Raw genomic sequence first — 15,477 nt, 5'->3', positions numbered from 1 at the left:
ATGTAAGAGCGTTAGGGAATCCTAAGAGTATATATGCGGGGAATCGGAGAAGCTCAGTATTGAAAGCGCTATCTATATCGGTCAGGATTGGTTCCCAAAATCTCGTGAGTTTGGGGCAAGTGATGTTGTTTCAAAGTCCCTGTGCTGCACACATCCTCGATAGCACTGACCATCTAGAATCTCGTTTAGAGAAAGGAGGTGAATCCACCAGTGTGGTAGAGGAAATACTGCCCCATGTTGGTGCAAGAAGGTCGGCTTCATTAATAACTTCCCACTCCACTGTGAACCGGCGGAAGGTGCCCGCAGCCCAGGACGGAGCCTGAGGAGAGACCCAGGCGGTAACTTCTCCCAGCTGACTAGGAGGAAAATCTCTGTCGTACCTTTACTGAATTTCACTCCCCTTTCCTCTGACTCATCCAATGACCACACACTCTGCACCATGTCTCCACCTATGTAACTCCACCACTCATGACTTTCCCAATAACTCTCCCCCTTGACTCTACCCCCAGTGGGGAATAACTCTGTGACAGCTGCTTCGAGACTTGCTCCATGAGGCCACCACCATGACGTCACTCATAATGACGTGCCATAACACTCTGCCTCTATGATTGTAGACTAGGATGGAATGTTGGTATTCAAAACTTACCCCCAAATCAGTTGTCTTTTCAGTACACACATTCACATTTATTTACTGTTTATTTAGATACAGTTTAATATAGCAGGCACCAGAAACAATAGTTATTAAAAGTCTTTATAGATATCCAAGTTACAGGAGACACCAGAAAAAGCTGAAACCATGCAAAACAGCATAACCGTGTGACGTGAAGTGGGTGCAAGTTGTACCTGGATTTAAAAAAGCACATTAAAATAAATAGGGATAAAAATGTACATATGTATGTGTGGATATCTATATATATATTTATATATAATATAACTACTGCATATATATATATATATAAATGCGTGTGTGTATATTGACATATGTCTATACACACAATATGTATGTGTGTGTGTATATATATATATATTATATATATATATTATCTTCACATGCCGGTTCCAGGTTTCCCGGCCATTGAGCGCTCGGTGTGTATATATATATATATAGGGATGGACTTCATATGGTTTAAGTGAAATCAGTCAGAATTGTGCGGGGTGCTGCAATGAGGCAGAACGATCAGCCTGAATAACATGTTCTAATCAATTAGGCTTAAAATTGTGATGCAACATTTAGGAATGAATATCCTCGAGAATGTAGGGAAGGAAGGTAACGTTTGAGGATGAGATTTTCACTCATTGCCAGTACTTGAAAGGGACTATAAATGTGCATGGACTCCCTATTCCAGGGTCTCTGTTTGCTGCTTAGAAATGTTGGTTCTCTCCTGCTAAAGGCATTGCACCCAGCAGAGAATGGATGGCACCCACCCTTACAAAAGAAAGAAGTAGAGGTGCTGAATCCATGCCAATGTAGCTGGGTATCATCAGCATCAAAGTGGTAAACAGAAACTGTTTCGCATCAAAGAGCTCCATGGAGTCCCATAGAAAGGGTGAAAACAGACATAGAGAGGCTCCGGCTCAGGGGAAGTCCTGGCCACAGAGTTGAAGGATGGAGAAATAATTGGCTTGCTGTGTTTGTTGAAAAGATTAGAAATGTCCCTTGTATTGGGATCACTAAATGAGGTTTATGTGCAAAAATGCCACTGTTTACATTACAATCAGGCACTGAGGTGATGTTAGCAGTAATGTTTTCTAAATGCAGAGTGAATTAACCAAATTTGCAATCAGAAGGAAACCACAACGTGCTGTAGTAGTTTGTCACCTTTGTCAAATTTCATCAGTGCAATTATAAAGTTGTACATCTCTAGTTTTAGAGCACAAATGAAAAGTACTGGATTCAGGGTCAGGCCATTAAGATTGGCTAAGTGTCAAACTATTACAACACTCATGAGGAACCTCAAAGGCAGCGAAAGTAAAAGAGAGAAAGAAAAGAGGAGCACAAGAGAAAAACATAGAAAGAAATACAAAGGATTCGTAGCACCTTTTTAACGCCTCGTCTTCTGCCCTCAGCCTGCTATCCAGATCTCCAGGAACCTTACCGCCTCCCTGATGAGTGTCTGCAACTGGAGCAACAAGGTGAACCCCCAGTCGGACTCCGACCCTGAACACGCAGACCTCGTCCTGTATGTCACCAGGTATCCGAGCTGCTCATCTGTGGGGTCACATAGACACTATTCGAAGAGTTGAGGTGGGTGACCGTTATTGAATCTTGGTGTCCAGAATCCCCAACGGCTTCAGTAATGACAGGGGTGGAGAATTTTAAAAGCCGGATTGGATGCTGCTAGGATACCAGGGAATGCAATAAAAAAATTGGGTGGGAGTTATTGGCTCACAAGTCTTCCTTGTAACTTCCTGCATCTTTCCTTCATGCCCTTTCTTGTTTTTGTCTCCACCCAGGTTTGACTTGTTGTTGCCCGATGGGAACCCACAGGTGCGTGGTGTGACCCAGCTGGGCGGGGCATGCACCCGCAGCTGGAGTTGTGTGATCACTGAGGATACCGGCTTTGACCTTGGCATCACCATGGCGCATGAGATTGGGCACAGGTCAGTCCAGCTGATCTTCGGTAGAGTACCATTGGTTCACTAATGCCATGTCTTAGAAGGAATGCTGAGGCAACACACTCTGAGACTGGGAAATCCTATGTAGCAACATTGTTGCAGAGTCTGCACGCTGCATGCCTTTTGGCCGATAGACTTCAGGTTGGAGTATGGTGGCGAGATGACTCCATGTCATTGGAGCAGAGTTTCTATCTTTAATTGAACCAGTTTCCAGATTACAAATGCTTCTAGATGACCAGCACTATATCTTGTGGCATGCAGGGGTTCTTGATTATAGCGTTCACTCTAGTTGCATCACACTCTTCCCAGTGTGAACCAAGTCCATGTAGGGAAGGACCAACACTGATGAGCAGTCGGCTTGGTCGAGGGCTGCGGGAGTTCTCTCTTTAAGGCTGTAGATTTGTCAGGAGAGGGGGCTCTAAAGATAAAGATCTCCAGGACTCAGTTCCAAATAAAAGTGAGAATCTTAAATAGGACATTCTCCTGCAGTAGCACAGACACAGAGAATTACTCACATGAATCACACACTACTTCAGATATTCTCACTGAAAAGCTACTGCGGCCACCAACACTGCGTCACTGGAAGGATACGAGTGAGCTCAGAAGTATATCCAGATTGACAATCTAGAGGAGGGGTCTACAACCTTTCCTGTCCGACCAACCTTTCCGTTAAATCGTTTGCAGGTGGTCCAAAATACGGCGGCCAGACTAATTCTAAATGCTCCCGCTAGGACCCCATCCAAACCCCTGTTAAGACACCTTCACTGGTTGCCCATACGACAACGTGTTACGTTTAAAATCTGCTGTCTAGTGCACAAATGCCTCTATGGGCAAGGCCCCAGATATTTGGCACAAAAATTTCAAACATACAAACCTGAACGTCTATTACGTTCCAGCAACCAATGTCTATTGGAAATCCCCACTATCAAAAAAGTCAGACAAGGTGGACGTGCCCTTTCATTTGTAGGCCCAACTATGTGGAACAAACTTCCATCTGACCTAAGACACAACGACAACCATCTATGTTTTAGGAAGGCCTTAAAAACTCTTTTGTTTCAGGTAGCATAACCCTCCCTGTGGTATTCCACAGAGTCAACATATTCCTGATTTTTTTGCGAGCAAAGCGCGGAGATACCTCATGGGTCGATTCTAGCGCGATATAAGCAATTAAATAAATAAATAAATAAATAAATGAGAGCTACTTATGTTCATGGAAAAGCACCTGGGCTACTAGTGTTATTAGTGGTGTAATAGTTACCACATCAGACAAGATTATATGAGTGGACAGATTATCAGCAGCGATCACTTCAGTTCATCAGGCAGTGTTGTCAATGTGAGATGCATCTGCGCTGGTAACACATAACAGGTGTAGCTGCAATGTCCCTAACTCAACAATAATAATATTAGTAATACGTCTCCCCAATGCTGCAAAAGTCAAATATCAACTTTAAATCTATTTTGGAAATTCAAACATTTACTCTATATATATAATATTTCAACCCAAAAATACTTGTAATTTAGTAGAATGGGCGCCGCACTGGACGGCCACTTGCAGGTTGCCTGAGAGTTTCCAGTAGTTCAGGAGCTACTTTGAGAGAAGACTGAATAAAGCATTACTGTACTGCGGGTGGGAATTTAAACGCCAATGGCAGTGAGATTGGTGTTTGCTGAAATAAGATGCTGCTGGGCCAAGCTCTAGCCTCATCTTTGTTAAGCCTGGACTGGATAAGTGAGGTACAAAGTGCCTTCATTTACGGCTGAGGAAAGCAACAGATTCTGGACTCAACCTTCTCTTGTGAGAGGAGCAATAGCCACTCACACTGACTATATCTGGCAAACACTTTGCTGGTCCAGAAACAAGAGAACATTCATTCATCAAACTTGGAGGGATCTGTAAAGCAAGGGGTTTTTCTGTGGCGAAAAATCACTTACCCTTGGAGAAAGTAAAAAAAAAAAACTCTGATATTGGATACCGGGCTGCATTTCTATAGGGCATAATAGTACACCAGGTACAATTACGCTTGGTGGGTATTGGAGTGCTGGCAACATTATGCGCATGGGGTGCATTTAAAACAAATGACTCCAGCAATGCACCATCATAATGGCAGCAATTCAGAGTGGACCACAGTTTGCGACCTACTCCATTTATTATAGTTGAGGTAAATTGAATTGCTACCCACTTTCGGTACTTTGTAAACTATCCATGTATTACTTAGACTGGTTTGCAAAATACTACATGATTCTCAATAAAGTTGGTGACCAATTCGCAACCCCATTTTGCGCATCCTGTCTTAGTATGTCTGTCCCAAAAAATGCCCAAGTAATTTAATTTAATTTAATTTAGGTTTTTGTACAGCGCGTAGTCACCCTCGAGTATCCCAGCGCTGAACCTCGTATTCCTACAGGGGGGGGGGCAAGGGAAACTTCAAGTAGATCAAGGAAAAAGGAGGGTTTTGAGGGACTTCCTAAATTTTAGGAGGTTAGGTTCCGCTCTAAGGTTCGGGGGAAGAGCGTTCCATTTTCTGGCCGTGTTTACCGAGAATCTGCGACCGCCAAGTGGACATAACAAGGATATTTTAGTGTCCCCTTCAAGTCCCATGACCTCATGAAGCTGCCACGCCCGCCTTCATGTTTCTTCATGGTCATGTTATGTTTCAAAGTGCATGCTATTGTGGTCATATGGGTCATGTGACTTGTGTCTTGTGGTGCAATAGACAGGAGGAGGTGGGAGCCATCATAAAATGTGCCCCTATGAATTGAGCTGGGTGGAAAATAGAGGCAAAAAGCATGTATATCATTTCAACTCCTTTAATTCTGAAGATACTCAGGTATCAGCAGTTTGATGAATCTGCAGAGCATGTACAACGTTGGGCCCACAATAACTCTGAAGTGAAAAGAAACCTACTTCTTAGGGGACCAGCTATGGTCCGAGCTAGAACACCCTCTCTTGGTCACTGCGTGCTATTGTCACGAATGGCCACTGAGCAGTGATGCACATGGTCTTCTGACACGGACGTCAAATACCTCTTGTAAAGCCAGCGCAACACAGCGTGGAGAGTAAAATCCATACTTTGGCTTTTCAGATGCTCTCATTGGAGTTGTAGGCCTTGGCAGGACTGTGGCACTGATGTTAGGATTGGCTGGTGACCTTCTCTTTGTAATTGCAGCTTCGGGGTGAACCATGACGGCGTGGGCAACGCGTGCAGTGGGAGCGGCAACATCATGGCCTCTGAGGGCAGCCTCAACAGCGTGGACCTCACCTGGTCCCAGTGCAGCCGCGAGCAGTTCCGCAGCTTCGTTAGGTAGAGTGGAGTGGCCATCGTACTTTCACCAGTCTTGTGAAACCGTCACTGTGCTGTGTTCCAACTGCAGAATTTCATATGATGTCTCTTCATTGTGATGTGATCATAATCCTTGCAAGCTGTCTAAAGTGAAATGAGCACATGATGATGTGGTAACTACACATTTTATTGTGATGTCTGCAGACATTGATTAGACTATCTACCTTATCCGAGAGCTACCTTCATACTTGTAATATCTAAGCTCTTTAATATGATAGCCGCACGTTTGGATTTGAAACACGCACACACACACGCACACACACATACACATACACATACACATACACACAGTATTCAGAACATTTTTAATCCCTACTCCGTTTAATCTGATATCCACACCCTTTTATATATCTACATTCTCAATTTAAAATCTACATTCTTTAGTTTGAAGTCTACTTTTGCACATGTGATGCCTACATTTTTTTTTTAACCCGATTTTATTTGTCTGGACTCACATATGATGCACTGCTCCTAGCACCGTAGACTACTGCAAAGAATAGCATATCAAAAATATAAGATACAGACTGTTGCAAGAGCAGAACCCCAACCCCCCTCCCATACCTCCCCCCAACCACGCAGCTGCTGAAACCCAAAGAACACATGCGTAAAGACGATGTACAGAAGCATATCAAGACACAGCACAATATTATCAAATTTCCGGACGTCAAGGCGACGGGATTGCAGGCCCATCAGGCAGAGGATCTAAGTCAAGCCCACGTTAATCAGCCCACCTCTTCCAAATCTTGAAATGTTTGCACGGACAACCCCTGGCTAGGAATATAGGTTCCTCCAATCCCATGCAAAAGTCTATACCGTTCCTCCAGGCAGCCAGAGGCGGGGTCTGGGGCGCCTTCCAGGTATTAGCAATGTCTCGTTTGGCCAGCGTGAGGCCCAATAGTAACAGGTGCCGCTTATACCTGTTGCCCCCGATACCTTCCATGACATGCAACAAAGCTAGTTTGGGATCACGAGAAAGCACCCAAGCCAACACCTCCGACAATCTCCGAAATACCCCTCCCCCCCCCCCCAGAACCTTTGCAGCGCTGAAAAGTCCCAGACAGTATGTAAGAGCGTACCCACTTCTGCGCCACACCTAAGGCATTCCGGAGAGACCACCATGCCCGCCCGCTACAGGGGCTGCCGTGTAAAGTATGTGCGATGTAAATATTTGAATTGAATGAGGCGCAGGCGATTGGAGATCGCTGCAGTCCGTGGGCTTGCCAGGGCTTCATTCCAGTCCTCCTCTTCTAGGACCCCAACGGCCCCCTCCCATGCAGCCTTGAGTTTAACTAAGTCGGATGAGCAATGGTGAACCAGTGTCTGATAGATGCGCAAGAGTTTCTTGTCCGGCAGCTCACCCATAAACAGTTTGGCCTCAAGGGGGCTAAAGTCAGGGAGCTGCTCCAGGGCCGACATGACAAATTTGGAGATATTTAAAAAATTGGGAGTGGGGCATACCGAACTCCTCTCGGAGATCCTGGAACAACCTCAGGGAACAGCCCGTCACAACATCTCCCAACGAGGAGATACCTATAGCGTCCCATCCCCGAAAACCCATGAGCGCAGACAATTGGGGCAGGCGACCGTTGTGCCACAGAGGGGTCTCTCTCGTAAGCACGTTCCACCATTCCATTCTACATAGCGTCTGCCTCCATACAACAAACACTACCTGTGTGGCCGAGGGAAGGGGGTCACCGAAGCGCAGCTGAATATAGTAGCGTCTTGACCGATGCCGAGCCCATGAGAAAGTGTTCCACCGCGTAGGCAGGGTCTCCCATGTCCCCATATCAACAGTCATTCAGGACCAGTAGATAGGCCGCCTGGTAATACGAGGAAACGTCTGAAGTGGCCAAACCCCCAGTGTAGGTAGAACGGAAGCAGGTCCGCAAGGACACGCGCGCGGTCCCCCCCTCCCACAAGGACCCACTCAGCACCGAGTTGACTTGTTGGAACCAACGCGGCGGAATCCAATACGGATGATTTTGGAGCTGGTACACGAGATGCGGGAGCGCCACCATCTTAAAGATGGCCGATCTGCCATGGATGGTCAGCGGCATGTGAGACCATACTTTCATGGCCTCACATGCACGATCCCTGACCAGGGTAAGGGTACGTTCATGGGAGATCTCGGCGGACTCTGAGAGGAACACCCCCAGGTACTTCATCCCATCCACCACAATCTGGAGGCCAGAGGCCCGCTCCCCTACCCGTCCCGGCTCGCCAAGCACCCATAGTGTGGATTTAGCAGGGTTCATATACAGGTCAGAGGTTTCCCCAAAGATTTGCAAAATGCGCAGCAGCCGCGGCACCGAGCGGTCCAAGTAAGTCAGGAAAAACAATACATCGTCCGCGTACAGCACTATTTTATCAGTCAGACCCACGGACCATCTGAACCCCTTGAGCTGGGCATCTATGCGCACCCACGCCGCAAGGGGCTCCATAGCGAGCGCGAACAGATAAGGAGACAAGGGGCAGCCCTGACGCGTCCCCCGTTGTACCGCAAAGTAGCGAGAGATCGAGCCTCCCACACGCACGAAGGCCGTGAAGTCCATATATAGAAGCTGCACGTATGCCAAGAAACGCGGGCCTAGATTGAGGCGTTGCAATAAGGCGAACAAATAGACCCAACTTAGGGAATCAAAGGCACGGTCCATATCTGCAAGGAACAGCGCCGCCCGCTCCCCCAGGGTCCTTCACGCAGAGACTGCAACATGAGCGCATCGAATATTGTGACGGGTAGCCCTCTGGGGCATGAAACCTGCCTGATCCGGGTGAACTAGGTCCGTTATATGTGGCTTGAGTCTATTGGCTAGCACCTTGGCCAGCACTTTAGCTTCGGTGTTCAACAATGATATCGGGCGGTAGGAAGCGTGACATTCCGGGGGCCTGCCCGGCTTCAAAAAGACTACCACCTCTGCATGTCGCCAGTCTGCTGGGAGCGCTCCCCCCTCTCGCGCCTCCTCTATTACCGGGCGGAGCCGTGGGCCCAGCTGTACGAAAAACCTCCGAAAGAATTCACAGGGAAAGCCATTGGGCCCTGGCGCCTTAAGCTCACCCAGAGCCGTACCTATCTTGTCATCGGTCAGTGGTCTATCCAGTAAATCCTGCACCTCGTCAGATACCGCCAGTGGGGGGATGTCATCGAAAAAGCGCTGGATTGTGTCGGCCGGCAAGCTCCTCATAGTACAGAGCGGAGCTATCCGCAATATCCGGGGGTTCAAGTATGGGTCCGCCCTGGGGGTCTACAATGCGAGGCAGTGGGTGGGCAAGTAGTGTGCCCTGCTATAAGCGATGTAGCATTTTGCACGACTTGTCCCCCCATTTATATACCCGACTACGAGTGGCCAGCTAGGCCTGGCGCGCTTCATCCATCAGCACCGCAGCGTATTGTTGCTGGGCGAGGAGTAGCTGTCTCCGTTTGGGGCCCCCTTCCGTATCCCGGCAACTGCTCTGTAAGTTCTCCACCTCCGCCTCGCGCCGCACAAGTTCTTTGCGCCACTCCCTACGGGCAGCCACGCACCAGGAGATTTCTACGCCTGCATAGTAGATTTTAGGGCCTCCCAGAGGCTAGTCGGAGAGTCCACCGAGCCTACGTTGGACTCAAGGTAGTGCTCCAGTTCCAATGCCATGTGCCTCCTATCGTCATCCTGCATCAGATGCCACCCCGACATACGCCATCTAAAGGGCTGACTGGCAGGGCCCATGCTAAATGTGAGGGCAACTGGTGAGTGGTCAGACAAGGCTCCTGGCAGAATGTCTACTGATAGGATTCTATTGGCCTGTCCCCGTGGAACAAATATGTAATCGAGTCTAGAGAATGAGTCATGAACAACAGAGAAGTATGTGTATTCCTTGCTTGAGCCATGTAAGTACCTCCAAGTGTCAGTCCAATCCAGACCTGTCACCAGTGCATACAATTTGGTGGTGGAGGTGCCAACCGCCCCTCTCCCCTCAGTCGCCCTGCTACGCCATCTGTCGCTGCCTAAATCCATGACGTCATTCCAGTCCCCACCCACAATGGACAGTGTATCTGGCATGTCGCCCCAGAGGGACAGAAGTTTCTCCACAAGGGGCCACTGCAAAGGCGGAGGGGCATATACACTACCCAGGATCACCAAGTCGCCCCCTATCCTACTCTGTATAAAGACATACCTGCCCTGCGTATCCGTCCAGAGTCGCTCATGTGCGTAGGAAACCCTTCGGTGTATTAGGATGGCAGCCCCCCTAGACCCCGATGCCTACAATTTTTAATGTGATATTTTCACATATTGATGTTATAGCTGTACTCACTAATGCAATATATGTACACATATTCCTATCTATAGTCTTTAATCTGATATCTGTACACTTTTATATATCTACATTCTCATATTTAAAATCTACATTTTTGGTCTGTATGTATGTATAGGCATTTATATAGCGCACTACTTACCCGTAGGGTCCCAAGGCGCTTCGACCGCTGCGAAACCCTTCCTGGCTTCCCTGAGAGATGGTCCCTTAATGGGTATCTCCAGGGTGAGACCAGGCATCCCCGGCGGTCTGGTGGGGCCGTTAGTGAAGATGAGGCAAGCTAATGCCCAGAGTTGCCGAGTGTGATCGCTGATCAGAGTGGGCACCGAGGCGAGAGAATTATCGAGTCCGCTGACCCTGGTCCAGAAACCTGCCGCGCCGGGAATCGAACCCTGGTCCCGGGCCGTCCTCTGCTCTCGGGTCTGCCGCCTCTAACCAGTGAGCCACACTACTTCACTCAAGTCTACTCTTGGTCATGTAATGCCTACAATCTTTAATGTACTATCTGCACATACTGATGTTATATCTATACTCACTAACGTACTAACTAACGTAATACCGAATGTGATAGCTATAGTCTTTAATCTGATATCTGCAGACTTTCATATCTGCGTTCTATGACGTGATACCTTTACTTTCAATCGATACTTCCTACTCCAATATATTTGCAGATTTCGATTTGATACCTACACTCAATCCTGTATATCTATAATTAATGTCAATTCTGCACTCATTGATACTGTATGAAATACACACACTCATGCAGTGGTGTAACCCCGCTTTCTCATGATTTCTGCCTGCTGTAAAGGGGTATCAGTAAAGTTTCATGTATTTGCACTCTCTGATGAGAAATCTGCTCTCTTTGGGTCCATATCTACACTAGCTCTTGTGACATCTCCAATTATTTACTTTATTGTGATATGTACACTCACTAGTGCAATATCTGCAGACTTTCATCTACTATGTGTCGCTATCCTTTGCAGTGACCACAATCACAGTGTGGGTGAAGCTGAAGCGTGGCAGCGCCATGACCTCTCTACACCGGCTTCAGAGCTCGGGACACATACACTGTGCTTGGGTTCCACACACATCTCTACAATCCCTCATTTTATCTTCAAAACTGCAGGTTCCTGCCCACAGCCTGCACTGAGCACCAGTGCAAAATCAAACATCAATTCAAGGTCTGCTTTGCTGAAGAGAGAAATTAGGAGGGAACTGAGGTGGGTAAATGCTGCAAATGTAGTGCCTCAGGGAACAAAAGCTAACAAAAGAAGTACCACAAGAAGGGAAAACAGGAGAATTAGGCATTCTCCCCCAAACAAAATAGTTCAAGAATGTGGCTGAAATAGCACTGAACAAGATCCCAGTAAAGGAAAGGCTTGCCCCTAAAGTAGGAGGTAATCTGTACACCACAAGTCCAAATCCTGCTGACTCAGCCATTCTTTCTTCCAAGGTAGAGCAATTGTGATAAGGGTGGGTAATTTACTGAACCTGTAAGTGGCAGAAGTGCAGTATGAAATGCAAAAATGTTTTATAATATTTGTTTCATAATCTTGTGTAGTGCAACCCTACCCTAGATAGGCGTCAGAAGGAACAATGGGCGTGGATCTGGATCTCCAATGTGTTAGTGACCAAAATCTCTTTACAATAACATGGAAGACCAACAGCAAGAAGTTAGAATGCACATTAGATTCAGCATCTAAATCAGTGGAAGAACATCTGTGTGTGGAGGGGGAGTGAAAGGGAAGTGATAGGAACAAAGGGAGTTGGCAAGAGGGCTTGGAAAGGGAAGAGATGGCACTTTGGAACGAGTTGAGAAGAAAAGAAGAATAATGGCGAACAGGAAGAAAATGAGACTACGAAAAGGGGATCAAAGACCAATACAGGGTTTAAACAGGTGACTATGTTTTTTTGCAAAATTGAACAAGTCCTTCAAAGTTGCCTTCAGATTGAAAGTGCCAGAAAGATGGAGCTGCGCTGAAGAAGAGCTGGGTGGCGGCAGAGAAGGATTTTAACTTCTTGGTTTCAAGTCTGACAATCGGGTTGCTCATGAAGCTTTTTTAGATCACCCCTAGATATTTAAGAAAGCTGATAAGTAGGCTAGTTTTTGAGTGTGATTGAATCTGAATATGGGTAAAAATTGAAACTTGTAAAAGGACAATTTTTAAAGTTTAAGAGCCCGAAAATAAGATACCGACAATTTTACATATGAAGGATATTGAAAGTCACTTCACGGTGTTTCATGACCTTACCAAGGAAAGGGGCTTGTGGTCTAGTGCATCTAAATGATCTTAACTCCTCATAAGTAGCAATTATCCTTATAATGTAGTCACTGCTAGATGTCTTATCTTCAGTTTCATATAATATCTACTCTCTCAAATATAATATTGGTACAATTTGATTTCATATCTACAATCAGTCCTGTAATTTCAACAATATTTGTTGTAACATTTGCACATATTATTATTTAATATTAGTTTATATCCTGATGCTAGGTATTTCCACTGTTGAACTTGGGGAAAGCCCATGATTAACACGATGCCAAGCCTCGAGTTGGTCCTGGCACAGTTTACGTCACGCTCCTACAGACGCTAAAATAATTGCAAATTCTATTTAAACCCATTTTAGTATTTACGCCTGGATTTAAATAACCCCCTGGGATCTCTCGGCTCTTCCCCAACATGCCCATCTCTCTCCATGAAACATTCAAGTACAGAGAGATAGCTTACCCAATAAAAGTAAGGTGGTAAATAACCACAGTACATCTGACCACAATTACCTAATTGTAATGGGTGATGTTGCTACATTTTTCTTGGGAGGGGTTTGCAACCTGGATTGCAAGAGCTGGAAAAATAATGGCAATATATGCATAATGCAAAAAGAACTTGAGGCCTTTAAGCAGCTCATGAGTTCGGAACTGCTTCTTTGTGATTAGAAAATGTATAGGAGTCGCGACTATGTACTGCCTGGTAATGACTCACCTGGTATCCTGTGAGATTTCAAAATTGTTGATTGATGGTCTGATACTGAAGCACTCGCAAGGTGCCAAGGTATATCGTACATATGTCATGATTCTTCCTTCAGAAAATCTTTACTTTATGAGTTTGTAGCAGGTCTTGGTTTACAGCTTCACATTACAATTATTTGTTTACTCTCATTCTGAATAAATCATTGACGTTGGCCTAAAATCATAATGTGGTTATTGTATTTCCATTCCTTGGGACCGATCGATATTGGAGTTGCCTCAGGCTGTCAACATATATAGATGACTATGTAACAGTTTATACCTGTAAACTGTAACTATATATAGGTTGCAGATATATAAACTTCAAACTATACAGTGTGGTCTAACTCTTATGTAGATCCTATGACCTGTGGGATACAACTCGGTGATAGAAACTATTTGTGGATAGAGATTAAGGGCCAGATGTACAAAGCCATTCCACAAAAAAGTTTCAGAGTTTCTTTTAGGAAAACTGTCTGCTTTGAGAAAAAAAGGTTTACTTTGTTTAAATGTAATCACAGACATGGTGATTTCCTGGCCCCTTAAATCCACCATCTCTGTGATGGCATCCAATCATAGTGAGTCGAAATTTGCGACCTATCCCATGACAATTCATCAGTTAGGTCAGATTTGGGATTTTGTCAACTGACCTATTAATTCATAGGTCAGTTCATAAAGTTATTCTCCATTCGCTAAAAGTTGGTGTACTGTTTGCGATCACTTTTTGCGAATGGACATTTTACTGCTGATCCAGAAAATATATACATATGAAGAGAAAAATGTAATCTAGAGATATTCATTCCTCCATTCATTAGTTAGTGATACAATAAATCCTTGTTACCAAATTAGGGTGATAATATAATAGTGATAGGCGATTGCTTCTAAAATTTCATTGTGAACATGTCTGAGATGAAAATGTATAACTTACTGTTATTTTCTGAAATGCATTAATGCCTCTGAAAGAGCTGATGTTTTTCATATATGCAGCTGGTTTTCTCTTGCTTCCTGTCTTCTGTAAACAAATGGCAGGACCTTGGGTAGTGGGATCGTCCTTGAACCCCAACCCCCCCAACACTTGCGTATTTCATGTTCCGGAGTCATGGGACGGCTTGCAAGTTGTAGCTTTGGTTGGTCTCCCTAAAACCTGACTACGGTTGAGGTAGACTGAACTTGTGTGGCCCGTCCCAAGACCAGTTTCTTTAGCTCCACCTGCTGGGGACTGGCTATGGGGCATCACAACTTGTTTACTTGAGATTTTGCAGAGTTTTGGGTCACTCTCTTGTCCATATTCTGCTTTTCCTCCACAGTGGTGGCCATGCGAGCTGCGTGGAGGACCTGCCCCACCTGGAGGCCAGCATCTCTGGCTGGAAGCCTGGTCTTTACTACGGAGCTGATGACCAGTGCAAAATCGCCTTCGGGAGCTTGGCCGTGGCCTGCACTTTCACCAGAAATGACTTGGTACCTGTGCGAGTCCATCTGCAGCAGCATTTATTTATGTCATATGTTTTTGTATTTGTAAAGGGCTGCCTGTCCTATCTCAGCTGCTTCAGCACTTTGGGGGGCCATTTATTATAGTAGTCAAAGATGGGTCGCTTTAGCAATGTCTTTTACAACTGTGAAGGTCTTTCATTTCATTGTTGTTCATTTATTTCTTCCCTTCTTCCTCTTAATCATCACTGTCTCATGATTTTATCTCTCTTTCCTTCTTCCTTCATTCTCTCTCTTTCCCTCCCTCCCTTTATTTCCTTCTTTTTCTATCTCACCCTTCCTTCCGCCTTCCTTCCCATCCTCTCATCCTCCCTTTCTAACTCCCTCCTTTCCTTCCTCTTTCCTTTTTCCTTTCCTTGATACTCTCCTTCTTTCTCTTCTGCCCCCTAGGGAAGTGGTAAAGCTCTTCAGATAGAGCCAGAGGTGCCTTTGCTTATATCCTGGCTCTCTGCTGACACCATCTGTGAGTTTGGGCAGGTTGCTTCAGCTCAGTTTGCAGTAACAGTTTGGAAGCCTTGAATTAGACTTCTCTGATGCTGCACTGATACATCTTGCTGATTTCAGTGCTGTTTTCTGACTCGCAGGACATGTGTGGAGTGCTGTCCTGCCACAGCAACGCCAACGACAAGACCAGCTGCACCCGCCTCCTTGTTCCTCTTCTGGATGGGACTGAGTGTGGCTCTGACAAGGTAAACCCTAAAATAATCTGTTTATCACATTTATGGCATCTACTGCTAT

At 45.7% G+C, this 15,477-nt stretch overlaps 1 protein-coding gene across 1 annotated transcript in view; it reads left to right on the top strand.

Moving 5' to 3' along the window:
- ADAMTS13 (ADAM metallopeptidase with thrombospondin type 1 motif 13) overlaps positions 1–15,477 on the top strand; it is a 251,929-nt gene that overhangs the window by 60,199 nt on the left and 176,253 nt on the right. The window contains exons 5-9 of the mRNA XM_086924723.1: positions 2,068–2,192; positions 2,455–2,601; positions 5,784–5,918; positions 14,559–14,709; positions 15,324–15,428. Coding sequence (XP_086780849.1) covers positions 2,068–2,192; positions 2,455–2,601; positions 5,784–5,918; positions 14,559–14,709; positions 15,324–15,428 — 663 coding nt within the window. The remainder of the gene's footprint in view (positions 1–2,067; positions 2,193–2,454; positions 2,602–5,783; positions 5,919–14,558; positions 14,710–15,323; positions 15,429–15,477) is intronic.

The sequence above is a fragment of the Lissotriton vulgaris genome, chromosome 5, assembly GCF_964263255.1.
Source record: "Lissotriton vulgaris chromosome 5, aLisVul1.2, whole genome shotgun sequence".
Classification (NCBI taxonomy): domain Eukaryota; kingdom Metazoa; phylum Chordata; class Amphibia; order Caudata; family Salamandridae; genus Lissotriton; species Lissotriton vulgaris.
This window is presented reverse-complemented; position numbering and strand designations above follow the sequence as displayed.